Genomic DNA, 24589 nt, shown 5'->3' with positions numbered 1-24589 from the left:
ACTGTGCAGAAAGTTTTTTTTTAACCTTTATCTGCAACAGTTTAAATGATTAATACAGAAATTTTTTGCTCAGGAAGTATCTCAGTGTGGATACACATTGCTGAGTGCAGGTATTCATCATTGTGGGCCTAAATGAGTCTGTGCAAAGAAAAAAAAATTGTTTGCCTTTACTGCCATCTAGTGTTACATTTGATTAAAGGAATTGGATGTTTAATATATGAGGCTTTACTATAAAGATGTGAAATAAATATAAAAAAAATACTGTTTAAATATCGTGATATATCAAGTTTATTATCAAATGATAAAACTTAAACCACCACCCATGCAAGAAAAAATACATATCAACCCCATCCACATGACATAACCTGCAAAGAGTCCAGATACTTTTATTTTACGGCATCAATTTAAAAAATGACATAATTTTCTTTAATTTCTGCACCTACCCATCCACAACAATTGAACATACATGCTTTAAGATTGGTAAATCCTTAATTTATGCCAGTGGTTGCATTATGCAGTGTGAACGATAATCAATCCATATAAACATTCATAGAACAAGATATTTTTTTTTTGGTATATGGAGCAGAGGTAGAAAAGTATATATTTTGAATGATGTTATTATTTAAAACCTTTGGAGGGAGACTTATTGTCATGTGAAAACATTTGTATAAACTGTATCACTATACTTACCTTGTATATATGAATTTAGTTTAAGAAATAGAAGTAATTTTACGTGGGTTAAAGGTTTTACAGCATTCATCCTGACTGATTTCTAAAAAATCTGCTCATTGATTCTGGACTCCAGACAGCCTCTACAGAAGGTCACTTTGCACTATACATGGCAGGCATCCAAATATCCAATCTTCCTACAGTCAAGTAAATGTGAAACCTTTGGCTTTAATAGAAAAAAAAAAACTAAAGAAGAAACATAACAGCAATATGTCTTGCAAAAATTGTGTATTTCTTTGGCTTACACAAGAACTGAGTAGATGAACATTAGCTCAACATTCTCAGTCATCCAGCTGGCAAAGGCAGGCCACCCCACGGTTAATCCAGTGCTTCTGTGGCTTGTCAGAAGGCAGCTCGATAGACAGGACATAGTTGGTGGAGTGCCCAGTGGTAGACAAGGTCCCTCGACGGGCGCTTGTTTTGTAAACCGGACAAACGTAGTTGTTCTCATGTCGAAACTTGGCCATTTCTCCTGGTTTGAGCTTGATGATGGGCAAAAAGTCAAACAGGATCTTAGGAAAAGACTCCCCAATGACCATGTTCTGTCTGTCCCAGCGTGCCCCTTCCATGAAAAGACCCGTAACATACGCCCCATCCTCCGCCTTTTCGTTCATGTGAGTCTCCTCTTTGGTTACCTGGAACACAACCAAGAGTATGAGTATAGTTTGTCCCAAAATTATTATGACTTAATATGACCAAAAGATAAAGAATCAAAACATACCTCAAATTCAAAACCAATATAGTCGATGGGGATACTGTACTTTCTGGCAAAGTTTTGAGACACTCCAGTAAGAAATGACTGAGTGAAATAAAAACCGGAGAGCCAGAAGACTGTGGGTGGTCCATTATCTAGCCAGTCCTGTCCAGACCAAAACATAGGTATTAGTATCTTATGATCCTATGGAACATTTCTATTACTGCTATTCTAAACAACTGCTTCAGACCAAGCAAACCTTACATATAGTACTTTTTATAGTAACTCTTTGATGTGTATTACATTCAGCTTGTCACATTCCAACTATTGTCATGATCTATGTGGCCCCAATCAATCATAAATCTTACTTGCAGGAACTGCAGCCTGGCTAACAGATCAGTCACGTAACTTCCCAGTGGTTTGAGAGAGGGATATGACTTGGCTCCCCACATAGTGGGCACTTTGCCCACCAGCATGCTGTTAAAGACATTATCAAGCTCAGAGGACATTACAATCTGTCCCTTTAAAGCTTTGCAAAGGTTTACCAAGCTGCCACGCAGCACATCTGTAAGTCTAACAAGACAGGAGACAAAAGATATCAGTAGGTAATTTAAAGGATAGCATAACTTGTTATCTTTTCCAACCTGATAGAATTACACAGCAGTAGTTTTTACAGTACCTGTTAAAGCGGATGACTTCCTGCCTCAATACAGTATTCATTGATTCTTCATACATAACTGGGTATTTATTCATCACCATTTGGATCTCAAAGTCTGCTGGCAGCTTAGACAAGATGTCCTCTGCAAGCTCCTCCACAACTTCCTACATCACAAAGAGAACACAATGCAAAGTTGACGTAAGGTAAAAGACAACAGGACTTAAATTTTGTTCATTATTTGGTATGTGCAGTAAACACTGACATTTTCACTTTTTTATATTGTGGCCTTTAGACTTCAGTAACAGCCTCAGACTTTTTTCCATCTCTTATATGCAGAATTATTTAAAGATGGAGCATGTAACAAAAAGGTCAGTGTCAGAAATATGTAATATATCATTAAAAACTGTGTTTCTATTGGTATCTACTCACTCTACAAAAGTAACTGCTTTTATTCTCTTGCAATGAGCCATCTATATCTACTTGCCGTGTGTCCACATATATGGCAGCTGCCATATTTTTGCAAACATTTTTACTATGGTGTCTCTGAATGGACAAACAACTCTGTGTGTGAAGTAAGAATCCTTTGAGTTTTTCTTTTTTTTTTTTCCTCCTCTGAGCTTTAAAACTGCAATACTTGCTCTGTTTGATAGGTGCTAGAGCACTGTTTGGGATATGTAATGCCTTAAGAGGTACATAGAAGAAGACAGCACATTATGGACACAATTTGGAAATAGTTACCTTTAGTGCAGTTGTCCCTGCACCTGAGTCCACTAGATCCACTTGCAGATGAAAACATGTTTATTTTCTAGGGCTATCTTTACCTCTAGAGATCAGCAATTCTTACACACTGTACCTTTAAACTCAACCACCAAGTGGTGAGTGTCAGGGCAAAAGATCCCGTCACTATAGGCATGTTTTACTCGACTTTCTACAACATGTGTTCATTCTGAATATTTTGCCTCTTGTGGATTCGGAAATTGAGGTGTCTGGAAAACTCCCAGTGATAACAAACATCATCAACTGTGAGAACTTCTATTGGCACTAATAAGCTCTCCTTTATCTTGGGAGCAAAAAGTCAAAGTTCTTCAGACAGCAGACAATACAAACCTGAGGAGACTTGGCTCCGCTGCCAGACTCTCTGGGCAGAGTCATAAGTACGCCATCCAGGAGCAGATTGGTCTCTTGATTATCCTTTGTGATGTCAGCGTTGCTATGAAGTCCGAATACACAAGGATCGGCACAAATTGGTAGTTTTCTAATGTAGTCAACATATGTCTGGAATAAAGAAAATAAGATGCGCAAACTGTATATTACCACATTTCTTAGCTCAATGGATTAATAAGATTTGTGTCTTCAAGGCCTAGCTCTGCATACACTCTGAGGTAAAACAACAACAACAAAAAAAAAAAAAAAACAACTACAAAAAATGTGTATTTACTAGGGATTGGCTTTTTAGGTGATTGTTGAAGTCGACTAGTCAGGCCTTTCAAAATCCTTTATTTTTTAACAGATAGATGAGAAAGTGGTTCAGGGAGACATACCTGGCCTGGCTGCATTTATATGGTGGCTGTTATACCAGGTGAACTAAACACTGTACACAAGTGTTCAGTTTCAACACAAACCAGTTATTTTTCTCTTTCCGCCTGGTCTGTCTGCTCCTGAAGTGCAACATGTCTGTGACGGTTTAGTAGCCATGCTGCTCTGGTCTACTGCCTCCACTATTGGTGAAAACTCAGACAGAAACAGCGATTGACTCAAACAGAGGTCGGGAGGCGGAGATGATTATTCCTGGGTGAAGTTGCAGCTAGCTTAAGGGTTAGCTCCCTTTACCCAGTAGTAGTGAAGCAGAGTCTGTTGTAACCAGAAGAGCTGCGTGGTGTTTATTGCTAAAGGTCGTAGCAAAACATTTGCAGCTAAACGGGCAGTTTCTCACAGCTAACTTTCTCTGCTCAGACGTCCCCTCAACCTGTGATGTGTGGCTGACAATGTGCTGTGCGTCTTTCCCTGTCTCTCCCCTCTCTAGCTTGATCTGACAGGGGCTCATGCTGTGCTGTAAACAGCATCATGTCTCTGTGCAATGAAAAATAACCTTCATCCAAACATTAGTTGAATTAATACTGATAAATACTGATGACAATGGATATACCAGTATTGCAGTAAAGTGTTTATTAATGACTAACCAGAGCTGTGACAGTACCTGATAGGGTCCATGAGTAGGAACATAATACAGATCTCCCTCACACAGGTGGTAGCGATCCTGCTTAATCAGCTTCCAATTGTAGAAAACAGACAGGAGTGAAAGCAGCAGACGTCTGTCTTTGTCATCTGTAACTCTGCCACCGTAGTTGCACTCACCTGAGAGAAATGTCATCCCACTTGATTAGAGGTTTGAAGCAAATTATTGCATTCATATTTTATTAAGAAAAGATATAGGGAGAAGTGCTTTCGGCCCTAAAGTTTAAACTACACCAGTCTGTGAATCAAGAATTACCTAAATACTCAGAATATCACCTTTTTTTTTTTTTTTTAACCTATTTCACTGTTGCAAATCGATTGCCTGCTGTGAACCTAACCTGTGAGATATGTGAGTGCCTCCAGTGGAATGTCCTCATACTCATCCAGGAACATCTGGATTTGCCTGATACTGATTCGCAGGTCAGAATCGTTAAACTCATAAGGAATATTCCAACCTGACAAAAAATGAGATGGAAACAAAATAAGAATCAGTTTTACATAATTGAAAATAATCTTCTATAACTTTTTAAAATCAACAACAAAAAAAGGCTAAATATGTTCAAACGTGCAGGGATTGAATATGTACAGTTTGATGTATTTCTCACCCAGAGGTCCAAAGTTCCTCCTCTCCTGCACCAGGGCATGGAAGAAAGTGAGACCAAACAGGAGCTTCTGCCAAATGACCTGTTTCTTTGAGTTTCCAAAGAAGTCTGGGTCAGAGATGGGGTGACTGAGGTAGGAGCGCAGCAGGTTGGCTCTAATTCCTTTAGGAGGCTCATTGGTCATCTTAAGCCCATTCTGCAGGATACTAACTGGAAACTTGTCAGATGGGTAACTGGTTAACCACAACCTGAGAACAAGAACATGAATAGATGTGTTTTTCAACATGTTACTGATGCAAAATGGCAGTCCCAGTAAAAACAGCTGTATAGAGTCTATTACCTAAAGTTAGGATGTGTGCTTTCTGGGGTGATGGTTTCCTCACAGATCCTCTCCAAATTGGGCATCCAGCTGGTAGCCAAGTGGCAGTTCTGCAGTACAACCCAGGTTCCTTCCTTGATTGCTTTGTCAATCATCTGAGCTGCTATGGGTCCCTGTCCCTGACCAAGGGAAATGGTTTGGGTCTTACTACCCCCCATTTCTCGGTCATCAGCAAACTTCAGCAGACCTATAGGAGAAATAGTTAATTTTAAGTATTTAAGCTTCCAAAACTAAAGCAAAAAGTCCCCAGATATTTCCAAACTTCAGTACATTGCCAGTTTCACTATGAATGTATGTAGCACTACTGTGTGTTAATAAATGGAATTGATGTCCACTGTGTGTGTGTGATTAATCACCTGCAGTCGGATCAGATCCTGGTGACAACACAAAGATGAGAGGGGAGCAGCAGTTTGAGTCTTTGTAACTCTTTGCCAGGTCAAAGGTAGGTGGCTCAATGAATGCTTGTCCCATGTTGTCCACTATGAAATCCTGCACAGCTGGAACAAGTTTATCTGGCCTGAAGCACCTGATCACCACCATTCGGTCCAGTCCTACCAACTTACTCCACTGGTCAGGCAACTGGTCCTTATGAGGCTTTCCTGAATCATAAAGATTCTTCCATTTGGAGGTGTTTCCTTTGACATGTTCAAAGAACCCCTTTAGGTTTGGAAGATTGGAGGCCCTGACTATCTCTGACCAAGATTTGTCAGACAGCCACTCTGGGGCAGGGTTGGGATGTGGGTTATTCAAAGCAATGCCACCCTTGAGAAAGAAATGCCAGACTTGACTGTCAAGCTGGCCTTTACCTTGAATGATGCCTACGGTAAGCAGAAGGGAGAAGAGCAGCTTATCCTTTTCAAAAAGTGAGCGGCAGACATTATTGTAGATGCTAAGGGTAAAGTGCTCAACAATGTTGTTGATTCTTTGAGCCACATCATCACTTTTGGGACTCTTGGAAATGGAATAAAGGTAAAGGTTGATGAACCATGTCAGGGAGTACTGGTACATTGGCTCAATGTTGGCCATGTCCGAGATACAGAAAAACAAGATGGATGAGTGCTCAGCTACGGGACGGTAGCCCATGCGAGTGTCATCGATCTCTTTCTCAGTAATACTGGCAATTTGTTGCTTCTCAGAGATCCCCTTGGAGAGTATTTTGGAAGATGACAAGATCTTGATAGCAGTCTCATCTTCCAGGATGTTTCCCTCAGAGGAGGAGAGCACCTCTAAGATCTTATCCTCAATTTCCTTTAGCTGCTTGCTGTTGGCAGCACTCTCCAGGATAAGCTGGTTCTTCTTCTCTTCCAGTTCTGGTTTCTCTTTAGCTGCTACTAGCCCCAAAAGCTGGTCCTGTAAACCTTGTGGAGTGATCGTAAAATTTAGCAGACAGACTTTAACAGCCACTTCAGGGAGGTAATGAGGGTTCCTCAGACTGGTGGTCATGTAAAACAAAAAGTCCTTAGAATATTCTACAATATTCTCTCCTATCTTTATGTACTCCACACCCTGCTGTTTAAAGGTCTGTTTCAGCAAGACAGGTTCTAGTACTGGATCAAGTTCCTCTCCAACTTGTTCCAAAAGAACTGGGGTCCCAAACTGGATGCAGTTTTCTAAGATTCTCACATAGTTTCCATCAGACTGTTTGATGACAGCAAGCTTATTAGCCTTCTCCATGTTCTTGATCCACTTATTGGCTTGGCCTTGTGGATCAATCATTAGCGGCCATCGTCGTGAATTGAAAACAACGATGCCATTTTCTGTGGAGAAAGAGTCAACTGGAAGTCCAGCAATCTGCCATGTCCTGATGGCCACCTGGTTACCCAGAGTGTTACTGAGGGTGAAGTCCTTAGAGCAAGGGATTTTCTTCTCTTGGCACAGGATTTGCCATTGCTCCTGGCACTTTATACGGTAATCTACAGGGAAAGCTCCGAGGTAAGACACAATTCCAGAAGAGAGGAGAATGTCACCTATCAGGTTGGTGTATCTGTGGACAGGAAATATCATGTGATTAATATTAAACCTACACATCACAACTCACAGTATAATTTAATATGCAGCAGATTTATATTTTGTTTTACCTAATCCCTAGTTGCTTTGCAGCCTCTGTCCACCTGTCTTTCTCCCCACCCAGTCCTCCAATCAGTTTTTCTGCCCTGACCAGCTTCTGAGAACACAGTTCAATATTGTCCTCCAAGTCTTTTTTTTTGTTAATCATTGCAGCCAAGTCATCATTCAGACTCTGCAGTCTGTCCTCAACCTTTTTCAGCTCAGCTCTCTTCACAGTCAACATTTTCATCTGTACAGCTAATTGCTCCTCAGCCAGCTTTAGTCTCTCCTTTTTGGGGGCTACAACCTTGGCTACACGTTCATAGACTTCCATTGCCCGTACCCATTTACAGAGACCTTCACAAGCTGAAGACACGTTTTTGATGACTGAAGGCTGGAAGTCTGGGTTGTCAATAAACTTATCTCTGATTTTCTTGATGTATGGAGCAGGAATATTGTCCTTGTCATAGGCTTTGAGACTCTCCAGAAACTTCAGGTCTCCGAGGAGCTTCTTAGATGGGCCCCAGAAGTCTTCAACCATCTTACCTGCAACATAATTATCCTTAAAATGAAACATCTATACATAGTTAAAAATTTGTATGCCATTTGTCAAAAGGCCATATCCTTAGAAGATCATTCTTGTAATGGTGAGATCTTACCTGAGCCACTGGGATCAGGTTTTCTTTCAGGTTTGATGCCTTTCATGATACAGATGGACTCCATAACCAGTTTGACTGGACCTGGTGGGTTCTGCATGGACTTTACTACAGTAATGTCTGCAGGTTTCAAAGTGTCAAGGGCAGCAAGGGCAGCATTCAATGCAGGCATTGCCTCTGCCAGGTCACCCTCACATTCATTCTAAAAGAAAACCAATAAATATCAATGTCCTCATACATAGAAAGTTTCAAACCAAATTACTGCTCTGTATGGGTTTTAAAAAATATCTAGATAAAAGTAAATAACTGGGATTGCATACGTGTTCTGCATACCTTAATGGCTTGAGCTGCAGCTGCAGCTTCATTAGCCACTCTCTCATCAGCAGAAACAAGCTCCTTCTTAGCATCCACCTCTACTGTTTCCTTCTCTATCTTGAGCATCATTTTGTCAGTCTCAGCTGAGGTCTGGATGAGCTCTGGCTGCAAGGCTGTCAGCTCCTGCTGCATCACTGATACCTGTTAACAGACAGTAATAATATGCACTAAGTGGGAAACTATTACCATCATTGATTTATACTTGAAAGGTTTTACAGGTACCATTACCTGAGATGAAGCAAAATCCAATTTCTGGAGCCCAACAACATATCGGTCCCTTGCAGTATTTACTTCATTTCTCTTTTTTGTGAGTAAAGTCTTGAAAGTAAGGATAAGCTCAAGATAGGAGGTGGGTGTGACATAGTTGTGTCTTCTCAGTCTAGATAAGTACTTTTGAGACATCTCTCTGACACTTGTCTGGAAGTTCTTACACATCTCCACCACCCTTAGACACAGGTAAAGTAACACAACTCAAATCCAAGCCAACTAAAGCAAAATAAACAGCCTTATATTATTTAAATTCTCTTACTCCAATCTGATGTCACTTTCCATTTCCACATCCTCTAGGAACTTGTGGGCTACCATTTCCAGGGCATCATTGGGCCATGCATGAAACCAGTCAATGGTGCAGCAGTTGATCAGAGAGGGGAACATCCTAAGACGGTTCCTAAATGCATCACAGATGGGACTCATCGCTGTTGAAAACATTATTTTTCAGTTAAAATTACTTAATCAAACCTTTGCAACAACAATGATGAAAAGCACATACCTAGCACGATGTGAAGGTTGGCCTTCACACGGTCAATGAAGAAATTATACACTGAGAGTGGAGTTGAGTCAATCTTTTTGCCTTCCATTCGTGCAATACCCTGTGCTTTCTCAATGATGTCAGCACGCTCATCAGCAGCAAAAATGTTTGGCACATCTCCTGTATTAAGCAGCATGTCAATGTCTTCCAACATGGATTCATTCTTGATTTGGCTGTCAATGAAAAGAAACACAAGACTCTTTCCCTCAATGCCTGCTTTAAGCATCATCTGTTTGAGGTCATCGCGCCAGTCTGACATGCTGTAGTTCTTGGTCAGCTCGATCTGAAACAGGACAGAACCGTTGATAAATGTGCCCAGTTTAGTGGCACTCTGGCGCCCTGAGCCACCGATGCCAACAAGTAGAAGGTGGCCATTGTCTTGTTTCAGTACACGGCAGATGCGGGAAACATGCTCAATGGCAAACTTGAACATTACGAGGGACATGGGTGCCTTGCTGCAGCTGTTGTACTCATTGAGGTAGAACTCCATCACTGCTTGCAAGGCGTGCAAATCTGTGATTTCATCGTAGGCCTTCATGTCCGAATCAGGGTTGACATAGTCACCAAAGAACAAGCTACGGATGCTTTCATCTACTACCTTGCCATCTGGACTGAGGTGGCTCAGAAGCTAGAACACATAAGAGAGGTTCATAGTAGTTTTTAGTCTATAGAACACTTTGAGCATCATGTGCTTGTAATTTGTGTAATAGATCAAATAGATAACAAGGTACCTTTTCTAAACTTAGCTTAAAAAAGTTTGAGGTCTTATTTTTGACAATGTTAAAAAATGTCTCCTTGTCCTCATCATCAACAAGTCGGTCATAGAAAACACGGTAGACTTCATGAATCCATAAGCGGATCAGTTTATCTCCATCCTGAAATGATCCGTCCAATAACATCCATTAATGAGAGAGGTCATAGGTAACCAGAAAAGTCTGTTTTCTTTTGCTCCCTTACCTTCAAGTGTGTGTGTGGAGCCAGGAGCACGCCACGAATCACGCGAGCAAAGTCTCGCAGGTTAAAGATGTAATGGGACTTTAGTGGAGTGGGGAGAAAGTTGTCAATGGTATCCTTGTAAAGAGCCATGGTGGCCTGGACCATGATCTTACCAAGCCTAGGACAAGGTAATAAGTTTTCTTGACAAAGTTAATCTTAACTTTATTCTGATTTACACATCCACAAATATAAGAAGAACTGACAAGTTACCTGAAGAAAGAAGTTTCAAACCCCTTGTTGAAGTGCCAATCAACAATGGAGCTAAATATCTTGGTAAGTGTTTCATCATCGAAGGAATCAATAGAGATGATGTTCAAATGACATGTGAAACGACCTGGCATTTCAAACATTTTGTTAACTGCAGTGAATCTTCAAAGCAGACCAACTGATTATTACATTTTCAACATACCTGTAATGTCATTCTTCCCACCACCAGGTGGTCCCATTGCAGACATAAACAGAACATCCGCTATGTTCAGTCTGGATGTGTCTTTCTTGTCATACCAGTGATAGTGGTCAATCCACTGTCTTAACAACTCAATTGGGGGCTGAGCACCATATTTTTCTTTAGCTGGCATGTTTAGATCATCTGTGGCAACCAGGGGAGAATACCTATTAATATCTAAATATGTAACATCCCAATTTAATAAGTACTGTGTGGGCGAGGATCTTTACCAGCAAAGACAACACACTTCTTTCCCATTGGAGGTCCAAACACACCCTTTCTCCTTCTGTCCAGCTTTGCCATGATAATGTCTTGGGTCTGATTAGCTGAAGTACGGGCTGAAAAATTCATGCAGTTGGGTGTATACTGCTCTTTAGGCAGCTTTACCAAGTAGCTTTTTATGATGACAGATTTTCCAGTGCCAGTGGGTCCCACAAATAACATGGGGATTTCATGAGCCAGGTAGGTGTGCAGGAAAAACAGCTGGCGTGCTGTGTCCATAGTAGGAATGATTAAGTCTGACACCTAGTAGGGAAAACCAGCTTTTTAGGCATCATTGCAACCCACAGTATCTATGGTACAGTAATAACACACTCACGCTGGCTCCAGCTGGTATGATGTTTTCTTCTTTTGTGATAGAATCAGTCCACAAATTCCACTGTCCTTGGCCATCCTTCTGGAAGCAGTAGTCATAAACAGTGCCTGCAAAATAAGACAATAATCTCATTGAGTTCTGAAGATGTCAGAAATTTGATTAATTTCAGCAAAAGTATTTTTGATATGTTGGAACCTCTTTCTGGGAAAATGTTGTTCTTTTTTAATTTAATGCTTTGTGGTCGAGGGTGTTCACGATCCATGCCCGCGATCAGATTGCGATAGAAGACATCAAACTTCTTACGACTGTCTCCAGTAATGGTTCCCCCCAGAGACCAAACAACCGCAAATAGGAAGAGACCCTGCAGCCACATGGTTATCTGCTGGCTGGACAAATTCTGTGTACCATTGGTTTCTGATGTAGAAATTTCATCTGGTATTGACAGAAAGGTAACATATACACACACACACACATACACAAATACATGCTGATAAATTTAAATACCAAGTGACCATTTACTTGTTAAGCAAATGTTTTTCTTACTAACCCACAAGGCAGGTATACAGCTTCATTAGACTATAGGTCAGGTGGATGGGAGACGTCTGCACTACAAAGCGACACTCCCTATCTATAAAGTCCAGACAGGGTTGAACTAACCAATCAAACAAGTCAATGATCTACAGGGCAAAAGATCAAACAAGAAGGTACAAAAGTTACATGATGTCCCCAAGATCTAAAAGCAGCAGCATCTGTTAACATCTGTGGATTAATCCATTAAGACATGGGTATGACCTCACCAGCTGCTTATGTTCAGTACTTAGGCTTTCAGGCCATGTGTTCATGTAGGAATCTCTGAAAGGAGACCATCCCAACTGTTGAGGTTCCATGTAGATCATACCACACCTGTAAGTTAAAGGTTGAATGAAACATATTTGGTTTCCTATTTACAATAAAACAATGCAGCCTATGTCTAAACTGCTTACCTGCTGACAGTAGCTGGTGAGGCTTGTTCGAGGTCAGCAGGTTCAAAAATCAGACTCATCTTAGAACTCATCTGAATGATTTCACCACTCATTAGACAAAGCTGGAGGACACAGTACAAAGACGTGTTTTTCCAATTACAGTCAAATCTTTTACTAAAACAACAAATGTCCACAAAAGTATGTAGAAACTAAAAGAAATATCAAGATGTTCATTACCTTTTTATTGTCATCCAGTACAGTATTCATGTTCTCAATCCAGACAGCATCAATTGGCCCATCAAAGATGATCCACTGTCGATGTTCTGAGGTGGAGATAGCCTGATTCCTGAAGGAAGTGGCCAGGATGCCATCAGACCACTCATGGCTGACTGGATCAAAAGAGCCATACAGCTGGCCCATGGTGATTGCCTTTGGGTTGATGATACAATAATTCACAGCAAACTCCTCCATCAGGTTGGCTAAATATGGAAAATTTGAATGCATAAAAAGTTTGTCAACAGAAAGAAAATAAACACTGAAATGTGATCACATCTATATAATAAAATCACTTTTGGAAACTGATAATGGATCACAAGGGATCAAAAACAGGATGATGAGTAGTAAACTCTAATACCAACCTTCATATAAGTCCCCTAGGGCAGCAGCAAGAACTTTATAAGCAGAAGTCTTCCCTCCAAGAGGGTCTCCCACTATCATAAATCCATGACGTACCAACATCATCTCATACACCTATATCAAAAGATGCAAATCATTTCCTAAGCAACATAAAATATAATCTCAAGAACAGTTTTTAATCTTTAATAATAGAGAAAAATTCACTGCCTTGATACCTGGATGATTTTTCCAATGAACCAAGGAACAGGCTGGAGGTTAAGTTTTGCAATGTTTTTATAGAGGGCTTCTAGAAGGAGATCATAGTCTGGTTTTGGGAGGACAATTCCAGGAAATAAATCTGAGATGATACCCTGTGGGCAGCAGCAAGAAAATAATAAGTTAGCATGAGACAGCTTAGGTTACATTGTAAGAGGATATAGTACAAACATCTGGTACCTCAAACAATGGCACATCCTGTGCCAAGAACTTTGCCATGTTGACATCCATCAGGGCTCTAAGTAACAGCACACTCTCGTTCTCCTCAGGGTATTTCAGCTTCAGATTACCTGCTGCAGTCAGCACAGACTTCACAGCTCGCATACCGTAGTCATAGTGATACTGGGATGACAACTGCTCTGAGCACAAACGGTAGGTGGCCACGATCTTCTGAGCAAGACTGTCAGTGAAATTTGAAATCCATATTTGTTACATGGACAAAGCCATTCTTGCATATAATAAGAAGAAGTTAGCTTTTTTTCTTATACCTGCGTGATTCAATGAACCCCATGGAGTATAGTGATATCTCACCAATAAGACCATAGTCTGGTACCATCATAGCAACTGTACGAAAAAGAGCCTAAAAGATAAGATTGACAAATAGATATTTGATTTTCTTTACTGTTTACAGCAAGTTACTATATTGTTAGACTTGGACCTGACATGCACCTTTAAATTATCAGGCAGCTCAGCTCTGCCAGCATAACCAGGATTCATGGTGATGAAAACAGAGCAGGTTGGGTTGAGGGAAAGCTCTGTGCCCTCAAAAATGAAAGTCTTCAGATTCTTGGCAATAGCCTGTTGTATACAGAGTATCTGTTGCGCCACCACAGAGAGTACCTCCACCTGTAACACAAACATCCACAGTCATGAGGCAACATTTTCTATAAAAGTATGACCTTTAATATAAAAAAAGACATGTTCATGAGTAATGAAATGCCTCAGAAATATCTCAGAATTGAAAACTCCTTATATCTGATTCTAATTTTGGAGAAAAAAAAAACCTTTATGAAGTTAACGAAGTATAATTTTACTGTATATCCATGCCAAAGTGACAACATTTCTTGTTTGCAGGTCTTGTTCTAAAAGGAAAAGCATGTGGGATTTAGTGACATCTACTAGTGAACCTGCATTTAACAGCCAAATTAATTCCCCCTGCCTCCAAACCTGTCCGGCTCTTCCTAACGGGTAGAGAAAAAAAGAATGGTGAAAGGCCCACTTTACAGCCAGTGTTTGCTATATTCCTTGTAGGTTACTGAGAAGTATCACAGTGCAACACTGCAGACCTTGAAGTATCTGTAGATATAAATATCTGTGCAAAAAGAGAACAAAAACACAGCAAAAGATTCCTCTAAAAACGGTTGATATCAACTGTGAAGTTTATACATGTTTGCTTGATGTAACCCCAGGTGTATTTCTGTCTAGATCAAAAATAGAACCTTCTCAGGAGACGTAAATCATTTAAAAACTCAGATGTATGCTTATTACCTGGCATATTTCAGAGGAAGATCAGAGTACATGTTACAGATATAAAAAGTGCAAATTATGCATAGTTTTAAAGTTCAGTTACAAAAATAACTGAATATACACAGTTATATAAAATGGAATAAAAAAAGGCAACAGTTATACAAGCCTTTTCTTATTTTTATTAGTACTAGAACTCTAATAGCAGCACTTTTCATGACTTTTATATTCAGTATACAGGCATATTATATTCAATATAGTTGTTCTGCAGTCATATAACAAGCAAACTTGATTCCAAGCCAAAGATGATGCAGACAACTCGAATGAGGCTAAAGGCAACAGTTCACTTTTATCATGTTTCAAGCACTAAATATGAATAGATTACTTTGTTATAATAGCAATCTGCTAATAAGAAAAGATGGACTTGGTTCACACAGGAAGACAGCAACATACAGTTCATCAATGTAATAATAATATAGCTCACCTCTATACGATTGAACTCATCAAAGCAGGCCCAAGCTCCAGACTGAGCCAGTCCTTTGAAGAACTTACTCATGGCCTTGTAGTCCAGACCATCAGAGCAGTTAAACACCACACACTGCACGCAAATAATAGTGATGACAGTATTAAGAAAAAACAAAAACAAAACATAAATTCGAGATGAAGAATTTTACCGTAACAATTTTGATGTACCTGTTTAGCCAAAGCTTTTGCTAGGTCTTTTGTGGTCTCAGTCTTGCCAGTTCCTGCAGGACCCTCGGGAGCGCCCCCTAAATTCAACTTCAAAGCCCCCATTAGGGTCCTGAGATATCACAAACTCATTAGAAAAAGATTTCATAAAGCTCTTTATGAACAAATATTTTAATAAACATTCTAAGTTTTAGTAGGTTGCATCTAATGCTGTCAAACATTGAAGTTAAATGAGTTACCTGTAACAGCGATCAGTCAGAGGTGTGATGACCAAACGGGGAGAATTGCCTAGATACTCATAGCCATATTTCAGGCAAGTCGTAATCATGCGCAGCATCACTTCTCCATCTTCCCAAAAGTAACGCAGTTGAGAAATCCATGCAAAGTCATTCAGGGAGGAGACACGATCATCTGACAGTTTGGCCACAACATCTCGAGCTAAAAGAGAAAGAAAAAGCACAACAGTTTATGCTAATTAAACTCACATTTAGTTTCTTTCAAATACCTCTGAATTTTTGGATTCAAACATTACCGTGAACATCTATGACAGTAAGAGCACCGAGGGTCATCCTGGCCCCTCCTGGCAGCTTCCCACGCACCAGCTTTACAATGTCAGCAATCTGGGCATTGCACTTCTCCACATAGGCCTTTGAAATGAAAGAGTACCATACATTAGACTTTGTATTATATTCTTAGAATGTGCTCTTTTTTGAAAAATGAATGAATGAATGAGATGAATCCAAAAGCTGACAGGCAGAGAGTTGGTTTCGATGGCTTCAGACACTTCACTGGTCCAAAAGATGGAGGAGGCACAAATGACAACTTGGCCAGGCCACTGCAACACCCACTGCTTTCGGGGCACCTACAGGAAAAGTTTAAAAATATATTACATAAGATGAAATGTTAACACAATATAAACCTGTCCAACAGCTTAGTCAAAATGAGAATGACAGAAAAGAAACAACCTTTAGCCCTCATATAGTTATATTTTAGTTAAGATTGCCTACATCTACATTTTGTAGTACCTCTGCATACTGAGTAACTCCTTGATAAATTACATGTCGAACACTGTTGAGCATCAGCCTTTCCACCTGCAGCAGCCACTTCTCCACCATTCCCTAAAGGTGGCAACAGTACTACTTTACAACATACAGTATAGCCATCATATTATGTCCAATTAAATACTGAAAAATACACAAACAGTTGTAGAGTTGTATACCTTCGCTTGGGCTGGATTAATCTTTTCTGTAAAAGGCACTGTCTCTTTTTCAGAACTGATCATGCCAGTTATCTCCATGTCCTCAGTAAACTCCAGTTTTGCAATGCCCTCAAAGCACTTCTTCAGGTGGGGTTGTACACACCGGGGGTCTTTAGTCTGTGACAGAATCCCCAGCAGCTCATCATTTGACAGGAAGAAGAATCTGGAAACACATTGATTATTAACAGGCTGAAATAATCATGTAAAAATTATGCTAATAAAATTTACTGTCATACTGAAATTAAGTGAGTCATCTTCACAATAGGATTCTTTTTCAACATATTTTCCCTAAGTTGTGTACTGTATTGCTGATGTCTCTATTCAGTTCTGTTCAGCAGTTCTATTCTACTGCAATATAAGCCACTTTAATTGGGTTTTTAAGATCCTTAAGAAGCAATTTGTCAATCATACTGACAGAGTAGCAATATCTAAAAGTATTACAAGGTGCTTTTAAAACCTTGGGAAAAAGAGTCTCTTCTGTTCAAGGTAGGTATTAAGGCCTTTTTGAATGTCATCCAGATACTCATTGGACTCTTGCAGCCGTTCTAGCATGTTGGGCTGGTCTGTGGCCACCAGTACATGTGTATCCTTAACCTGGAACAGAGCAAGAGCACACGTGTCAGAGCAAATTGAATGAGGTCCAATTTTAAAGAAAGGATGTAAACAGGAATTCTTCTGTGATGTGGATCTTACCGCCACAGCTATGATATCCTTCCAGTAGCTGTCAACAATGGCAAACTTACGGCCCTCCTCAGGCATCTGAGCAATGATGTCTTCTGAGCTAAAGATGGGTTCAAGGTAGAGCCACGTAGCCTGACACCGCAACATGGCATCTAGGATGTCCTGCATACTCAGCAGCTTGTCCTCCCATTTCTAAGTAGGGAAGAAGTGGCAAGAATTAGACATGTAGCGTATATGCTGCAGAAACAAGATGGTTGGTGTTAGTTTATTTCAAAGCTGTAGTCTTTCTGATGTGTTGTTTAGAAAATGTTAAAGGAAACATCCTATATAATGGCTGCCATGTCTCACCTTACATTCAGACTCTATTGGCTTTATAAAAGGGGAGCCTCGCATGGTCTGTGCTTTGATAATGTGGTCATCCAGAAGAACCTGGATGTCATCCACTGCTGACAAAATGCTGGTACCCTACAGGAAAATAAAATCTAAGTTTTTATCAAACATCTGATTTAAGGCTACTGACTAACCAGTGGCATTTCTTGCAATGACTTAATGTTCAAGATGTTATTCCTTGGAAGATAGTTACACTGACTATGTTTGAGCTTATGACATGTCTGATGTGAAAGTTTGTGATTGTGTTGGCTGGTCATACGGTATCTCTGTAGGCAGAAAAAGTGAACTGAAGGTTGGCCCATTCTCTTTTCATCTTTTCCAAGTATTTTTCTAAAGAATACTCTTTACTTGCCGATGCTCCAATTTCTTCCAACCTTGGTCAAAGTTAAAATAAAATCCCATTACATTTTCAGATAAAACATTTTTTCCTCTGATTATGGCTCATGTGGTAAACATGGTTTGCTTGAGGTGAAATACTGTACTTTTCAGAGAACTGTGAAAGCCCGAGGTCCAACACACTCCGCAGTGAGCTGTTCACATCTGGTTTGACTTGGAAGCCCACGAGGCTGCTGATCTACGAGCAGATATAAAGTTCCATTAATTATTCATATCAATGTCACGCATCATGGGAGATATGGGACACTTGGTCCTCACTTTGACATTTCTACCAGTCTCAGCTGATCTAATGATGCTCATATATTAAAGTCATCAGCAGACCTGCTCCCAGTGGCGATCCTTGAGGCCAGGGTTACAGATAGTTGTCAGGATGGGCAGGTGTTGCTTGAACGTTTCTATCTTGCTTTTGAAGCTTTTGGCCATACTACACGGCCCAAAAAGATTAGAGAAAGTCTTTGTAAGTTTATGCGTGGTCCTCCACATGATGTCCAGCTCATCCGAGATTTTTTCAGCATCCAAGTGCAGGAAAGGACCTAGACGTTAAATAAGAAAGAAATGTGTATGCACCACTTGTCACATTTGGCATCATTTAGCATTTTGAAATATAGTAGATGTAGGGAAATTAGATGTAATGTCTCCAGTGGAAGTTGACTACCGTTCATCCAGACATCCGACATGCTCTCAAAGTTTAGTGCTGTGTTCCATAGCTGCTCATATGGCTGTTTCTTAGCTATCAGCATTTGGAGCATTGGATACTGGCTCTGCTCCCTGTCCAACAAACTCTGCTCTTTGTTGATGTCCTGTTAAAATATAGGAAAAAAAATCCTTCTCATTTTCCACCTACCATCAAAACCCTGCTTTTCATTATCAAGAAAGATCTGATTTGTCTGGGTAATAACACTATTTTGTTTTTGCAGTTCCACTAGAAAAAGATGAGTATGTACATGTTCATCTCACAGTGTAGGAGTGTGGTGTGTCTTACTTCCAGCTCAGTGACAGCAGCCTCCAGGCAAGCTGTGATTTGAGAAAGCTTTCCTACGTTGTTCTTCATCTCCTCTATATTCATCACTTCATTCTTCTTTTTGAAAGTTTGGATCTCTTTATCTAAGCCTTGCAGGTTCTCGTAAAACTCAAAGATCCTGAAATAGTCAAACCAAGATGTACCAGATCTGACAAATTCAGTTAATTCCACTTAGATCTACGAAGCAGAGTAACAATATCGAAAAGACACTGATAACAGATAAGGAATTATTTGAGGTCTAAATTATGGTGTTCTGAAACTCACTGCTTTCGTTACAACAAGAAGTTCTAGAGTAGAAAAATTGGGTGAAGCACACGTGAAACCAAGGAAGGAAAAACAACTGGCTAACACCACTCTTGGCGGTGGTGGGAGACACTTTGATAAGACCAAGACTGTGAAGCTTTTATCTTGTAACCTTTTTAGAAGATGGCTCTCAGCTTGTTCTCTTGTGATGTCGAGACGAATCCTGCTGTCCTCAAGCTCAGTCAGGATCTGTCTGGGCCACTGGAACACGCACGAGTTCAGCCTCAAGTCGTCATCTGGAAAAGAAGAAAAATTAGAGCAAATAGCAACAACTTTAAGATTATTTGAATAAAACACATGCCATTCATAATTTAGGAGCATTTGTATAAACTACTTGTTAGTTCTTTGTTATTGCAAATAGCTAAAAGACAGGTTATACCAGACAAAATGGCATAGTCCAGGAGGAATTTGAGGCGACAGGCTGCTGCATTGATCTCTTCATTCAGCTTGTGGAAGGTCACCTCGCTGCTCTTGTTAATGTACTGGCTGAGAAACACCAACTCCTCCGTAGTTTCGGGAGTGCCTCTGACTGTGTCTTTAATCTCCTCATAGCGTTGGCAGATGCTGGATAAAAATAATAAATAAATAACTTTTCTGATAATTAAAATTATGTGTCTTAAAGCTCCATAAATAGATTTCCCCTTTACCTTATGTTAAGCCTGCGGTTTTCTTCCACTTCAAACATGACAATCATGTCTTTCAGTCTTTGGGCACGGTCACACAAGCACTCATTCACTTCACCAGCATAGAGACAGAACATGGAAAGGTTCGCCGTGACCCGCAGCAAGGCAATCTCCTTCCACAGGTGATTAATGCTGTCAATTTTCTAGGGGTTCATACAAGGTTAAAAGACTTCTGCAAACTAGGAAAATGATGAAACTGAAAAAAGAAAATAGCTTAAATAGAAATATTCAGTTACTTTGGTAAATCCTTCCAATGAGTGCTTTTCTTTGAGAAATGCTGATATGTCCTGTTTTGATGTATTGTCCAGGAGATTGTTGTATTTATTATAAACATTTAGGTACCTGAAGGATGAGATGCAGTATTAGCATTTTCTTTATCTTTTGTAGTGTGTGACTATGAAAATAGGCACATGGGTCATTACTTTTTGGGTCCCACTGTGTTTTTGTAGAAAACATCCTTGGCCTTGTTAATTAGGTTTTCGACCAATGATTCATTAGGCCTGACAGCGTGCAGGTACAAGTTCTGGATATCAGGAAAGAGGATACTTTCCACCTGGCCAAAAAAACACTACGTGTTATTTTGTGTGTTATACAAAATTATATAAGAGAAATAACTGTATAAAAGAAAGAAAAAAGTTGAAAAACATTTTAAAATTTGCACCATTGGGAGCTTCTCTGCACTTTTGATGATTTCCATGAAGGCCCTGTAAATGACCTCCCAACATTCCTGAAAGCTGGGTATAAACTTTATGTGAGTCTCATCCACTTGTATCTTAATCAGCAACACCTGCGAGCGAACGTACGTCATCTCATCAAACACCTCTCCAAAATCATTGCCCTCCTGAAAAAAAAAAAAAAAAAAAAAAAAAGCAGAATGCAGGGACAATGATGAGAAAGCTTCACAGCAGTAAGAAAAGGCAGCATGTTTGGATGGCTCACTGCATCATGTCAGATAACAAAAGACCAAACCTCATACAGCATGAAGAACTGAAGCAAGTCCTGTAATGATTCTATGACCAGGCTTCGGAGGTGCAATGACATTAGTGCAGCTGCACAGCTGAAGATCTCCTGGATACCCTCTGTATTGTTGACTATAGGGGGCAGCCACAGCTTCTCATAGGTCATAAACAGTGAAGCACAATGAGGCAGCCATCTTTAAAAAAAAAGAAAAGAAAAAAGAAAGCCCTAAATTTATTCCCACCCATTTTGTTAAGATTAAAAATAGGGTATATCAACTGGCTGAGTTAAGAGTAAAATATATCATTTAGTTTAAACTACTTTTAATTGTCAATTTATCAGCCACTTCTAAAGCATCAGCCCAAACATGTCATTTTTCTAACTGAGGTTTGTGTTGAGTGAAAATATCCATTAAACAGTTACAGTAATCACTACATGATAAACACAACACGGTGTTAATAAAAATACTTTCTTCATCCCTGGTGCTTACTGACAAATCTTAACCCAGCAAAGAAACAGAACAAGTTTGAGGTTCAATTTGAGTATGTTTGACAGTGGAAACAGCAGAAGAATGGTATCCATGCAGGTGGGAATTACATACAGGGATCAACTTCTCCAAATTATAGTGGCTCATATTTCAGCTTTGCATGCAGACATCCTAGGCTTCTGTCTAACAGGATGTACAACAGGTGCAGAAAAAGGAAGCAATGGAATCCTAATGAAACTCAGTGTAAACAATCTCCTGAAAGACAGCTGGACATGTGTCTGACAAAGTGGACAAGATGGAAACATGAGCCTGCACATACAATGGGATTTACTTGTTTGGTTGTGAACATACAGGACAGCTGACATGACTAAATGTGAAGACACACTACACTGATAATGGCTGGACGGCAGCTTAGAGTACCTATGGCACACTGCCTGCCCAAACTGGCAGTACTCACATTTGAAGCAGTTTCTCTCTAGCAGCTTGGCACTGTCTCTGAACAAACTCTTCAAACTCAGATGGGAGGATGGGGCTGAGGCAGAGGTCCTCCAATTTTACAAATCTCAAGGATGAAAAGCTAAAACAGGATAAAAGAGTAATTGGTTTTCCAAATTTTTAATAGGTTAAATAAATCAAAGGATTAAGAAGATTCAAAATTCTCATGCTGTGTTTTCTTGTTAAGTAATTCTGACATCATATATTCACATCTTCTCTGAGCAGGATTAGCTGGGCAGAGGGGTACTTTTTGCTGTGCACTCAATAATGTACAAGTCACCCGTTTCACCAAGCATAGGCCATTCTAGATTAAATGAGATCTTATTGTAAAATGAAATATTACCTGTCTATCCAGAAATTCTGCAGTAGGGTCATGATGGGACTGACAGTAAATAGATGTTGGCTCTGCCACATGTGGGCATCCTTGTAGCTGAGGGCCCATGGTACTGGGGCATGAACCAGCCTCCTTGGAAAAGGCTTGGGAATGCTGGATATGGACAGTCGCTTGCATTCAGATGGGTCCATCAGAATGTAGTCCACTGGTGAAACAGCCATGGATTTATGAATTTATGATAGCTTATTTGTGTTAATTATACATTAAATTGTGCAGGTTTAGGGAAAAAAAGAACCGTAATGGAGTTCTAGGCAGCAATTTTGTCCATAAAATCAAGGTAAATGTACACTTTATTGGTGTCTGAAGAGAATGTCTGAACAAAAAAAATTTAAGAATCAATGGTTTTTGGTTTTACCAATGCTCTTTTTCAGGCTAAACTCATAATCTTTCTTGACTTCCTCCATCATGTTTTCCTTCAAAATCTGGAAGTATTTCCTATTATCCTCAGTGTCAGGAGGCAGCAGGTTCATGATGTTGACCATCTGCTGGTGAGGCTGGTCGGGCAGTATAGAGCTGGGGATAGTGTTGATGTAGTACGCATACCTCTGTGAGCAAATTTAAGATGCATTAAAAAGAGAAGGTCCAAGAGTTTCAAATCAGCAAATCCAGTCCATGAGTGAATTTACTGATACTTGCCTCCAGGTCTCTGTCATTAGGTTCAGTCTGAGTGGCCCTGATCTTCTCCTCTTGTCTGTGAATGATGTCAAGCTGCTCTTTGGGACTCATAGGCAGGCTGCTGGGGGTTTCCAAGAGCTCATGCTTATGTTTAAGCTTATGCTTTACCTTAGATGAGACTAGAGCATGAGACGATCTGTCCCTGTAAAAGCATGAATCAATCAGATTAAGTGCTTAAGGTAAAAACAAAAAACAAACAAACAAAAAAAAGAAACAACAAAAAAACAAAAACAAAACAAACAAAAACAAACATAAAAGTTACACTACTACTAGAATGTGTGGAAAATGTCTTTACCTTCTCCGTGGTGTTATTGTTTCCTTCCTTCCAGGTGGAGTAATTGCTTACAGCCCCATTAAGTAAAAAAAAGTCTATTCTGAGAGATTTTCAATGTAGTCTTGAGGAGTGTAGGCAGACAAATTACCAGAAAACAAATTTAAGAACAAAACAGTGTCATGGATGCAGTAACCTGTAAGGATACAAGGCCTTGTTGGTCTTGTCAAGGACTGACGAAAGCTGCGTTGTCTGTGCTGGAGTTGATTAATTTTTAGGTGCTGAGCATGAGGGCTGTAATTGTTTCCAATAGACTCACTGGGAGTCCTGTGGTGGTGTAGCTCTTTGAATGGAGCTCCAAGAGTCCATGAATTAGCTTGGAGGAGGGGCGGGTAATTACTGTGCCTTAAGACTGTCTGATGGAATAAGAGGTAAGGTGGTGGGATAAGGGTTCATGTGCTTTACTGGAGACAAATGTATTAGAAAAACAGGACTTGCAAAAGTTTGTATGATGTAGTAATTTGTATTCTTACTTGATAAAGTTTGGATGGTTCATTAGATGTTAAGGGCAAAGCTGGGGGAAAAGGAAATCTTCTGTTTTGACTCATATTAGACATGAAGTCATCCTCCACCTGTAGTTCATACAAAAGCAGTGAGAAGAAACACTTATCAAAACACTGCACTAAATGTATGTAATACTTGCAGATTTTTCTCAATAGCACTCTTGTTAAAATTAAACTAAATTCCAAGTTTAAACATGTATTTGCCTGAAGCAAAGGAGGAAATTGAATTATATAAGCCAATAAGGGGCTACATTTTCAGTTTTTGTAACCATGACAACAGATTTGCAAGTATAATTTATTCCTGTCCTGTTCCCTTGCTGATTATGAATATCCTCTACTTTCTAACCTTTCCCAATAACGTCTTAGTTGAGCTCTTGTGGTTTGATATTTCACTAGATCGAAGATCATGGAGGGGCAAGGGGAGTCAGGAAAACGAGTAAAAGAAGTCCAACGTTACCTGCTTGAGCCTTTTCATTGTTTTAGTAAGTCCAAGTAGAAGAAATAAAAATGATGATATAATAGCCTGTATAAACGAAAACAACAGAAGTTTGCATTTTTTTAACATAAAAAAAAAAAAAAAAAAAAAAAAAAAAAACAGCAAACACACGTTGGTACAGTAAAGCTTACCTTCTTCTGTTTGCTTCAACGTTAAACTGACAGGATTTCTGACTGGCACAAGCTGTTTGAATTATCCACAAAAGAAATCAACGTCAGCGACAACAACCGTTAATCTGCCACTGAGTATGGTCATATCAAGCTTCTGCATATTTTGTTTCCCTCCCAAAGCTTC

General features: G+C 39.8%; 1 protein-coding gene across 1 annotated transcript; it reads right to left on the bottom strand.

Moving 5' to 3' along the window:
• Positions 1–270: 270 nt before the first annotated feature.
• On the bottom strand, positions 271–24274 carry dnah3 (dynein axonemal heavy chain 3). Its single transcript, XM_041967200.1, has 62 exons — positions 24257–24274; positions 23770–23868; positions 23445–23652; positions 23261–23306; positions 22927–23107; positions 22646–22835; positions 22240–22435; positions 21859–21978; positions 20927–21110; positions 20619–20798; positions 20380–20510; positions 20194–20299; positions 19922–20100; positions 19654–19838; positions 19387–19510; positions 18933–19089; positions 18606–18750; positions 18272–18483; positions 18037–18128; positions 17814–17928; positions 17513–17629; positions 17177–17356; positions 16941–17077; positions 16445–16646; positions 16251–16343; positions 15977–16087; positions 15758–15872; positions 15465–15663; positions 15229–15337; positions 15020–15133; positions 13741–13917; positions 13560–13651; positions 13252–13471; positions 13032–13166; positions 12819–12930; positions 12418–12659; positions 12202–12302; positions 12016–12121; positions 11766–11895; positions 11414–11650; positions 11222–11325; positions 10854–11148; positions 10588–10767; positions 10389–10512; positions 10140–10296; positions 9914–10057; positions 9144–9810; positions 8904–9069; positions 8603–8819; positions 8333–8515; positions 8003–8201; positions 7376–7889; positions 5654–7281; positions 5259–5484; positions 4922–5166; positions 4655–4771; positions 4279–4436; positions 3189–3356; positions 2103–2245; positions 1792–1996; positions 1451–1588; positions 271–1364 (listed from the first exon to the last, which is right to left on the bottom strand). Exons 1-62 carry the CDS (start codon positions 24272–24274, stop codon positions 1011–1013), a joined length of 12129 nt encoding a protein of 4042 aa, XP_041823134.1. The 3' UTR covers positions 271–1010.
• Positions 24275–24589: the final 315 nt, after the last annotated feature.

Source organism: Melanotaenia boesemani, chromosome 17 (genome assembly GCF_017639745.1).
Source record: "Melanotaenia boesemani isolate fMelBoe1 chromosome 17, fMelBoe1.pri, whole genome shotgun sequence".
In the NCBI taxonomy this organism is placed as follows: domain Eukaryota; kingdom Metazoa; phylum Chordata; class Actinopteri; order Atheriniformes; family Melanotaeniidae; genus Melanotaenia; species Melanotaenia boesemani.
This window is presented reverse-complemented; position numbering and strand designations above follow the sequence as displayed.

What these genes read in the sequence shown, in the direction of transcription:
- dnah3 (XM_041967200.1), bottom strand. An exon ending in CTAATGACAGAGACCTGGAG is followed by an intron (nt 22,836 to 22,926) that starts GCAAGTATCAGT and finishes ATTTGCTCACAG; the next exon opens with AGGTATGCGTACTACATCAA. An exon ending in CTCCACACACACACTTGAAG is followed by an intron (nt 10,058 to 10,139) that starts GTAAGGGAGCAA and finishes GGATCATTTCAG; the next exon opens with GATGGAGATAAACTGATCCG.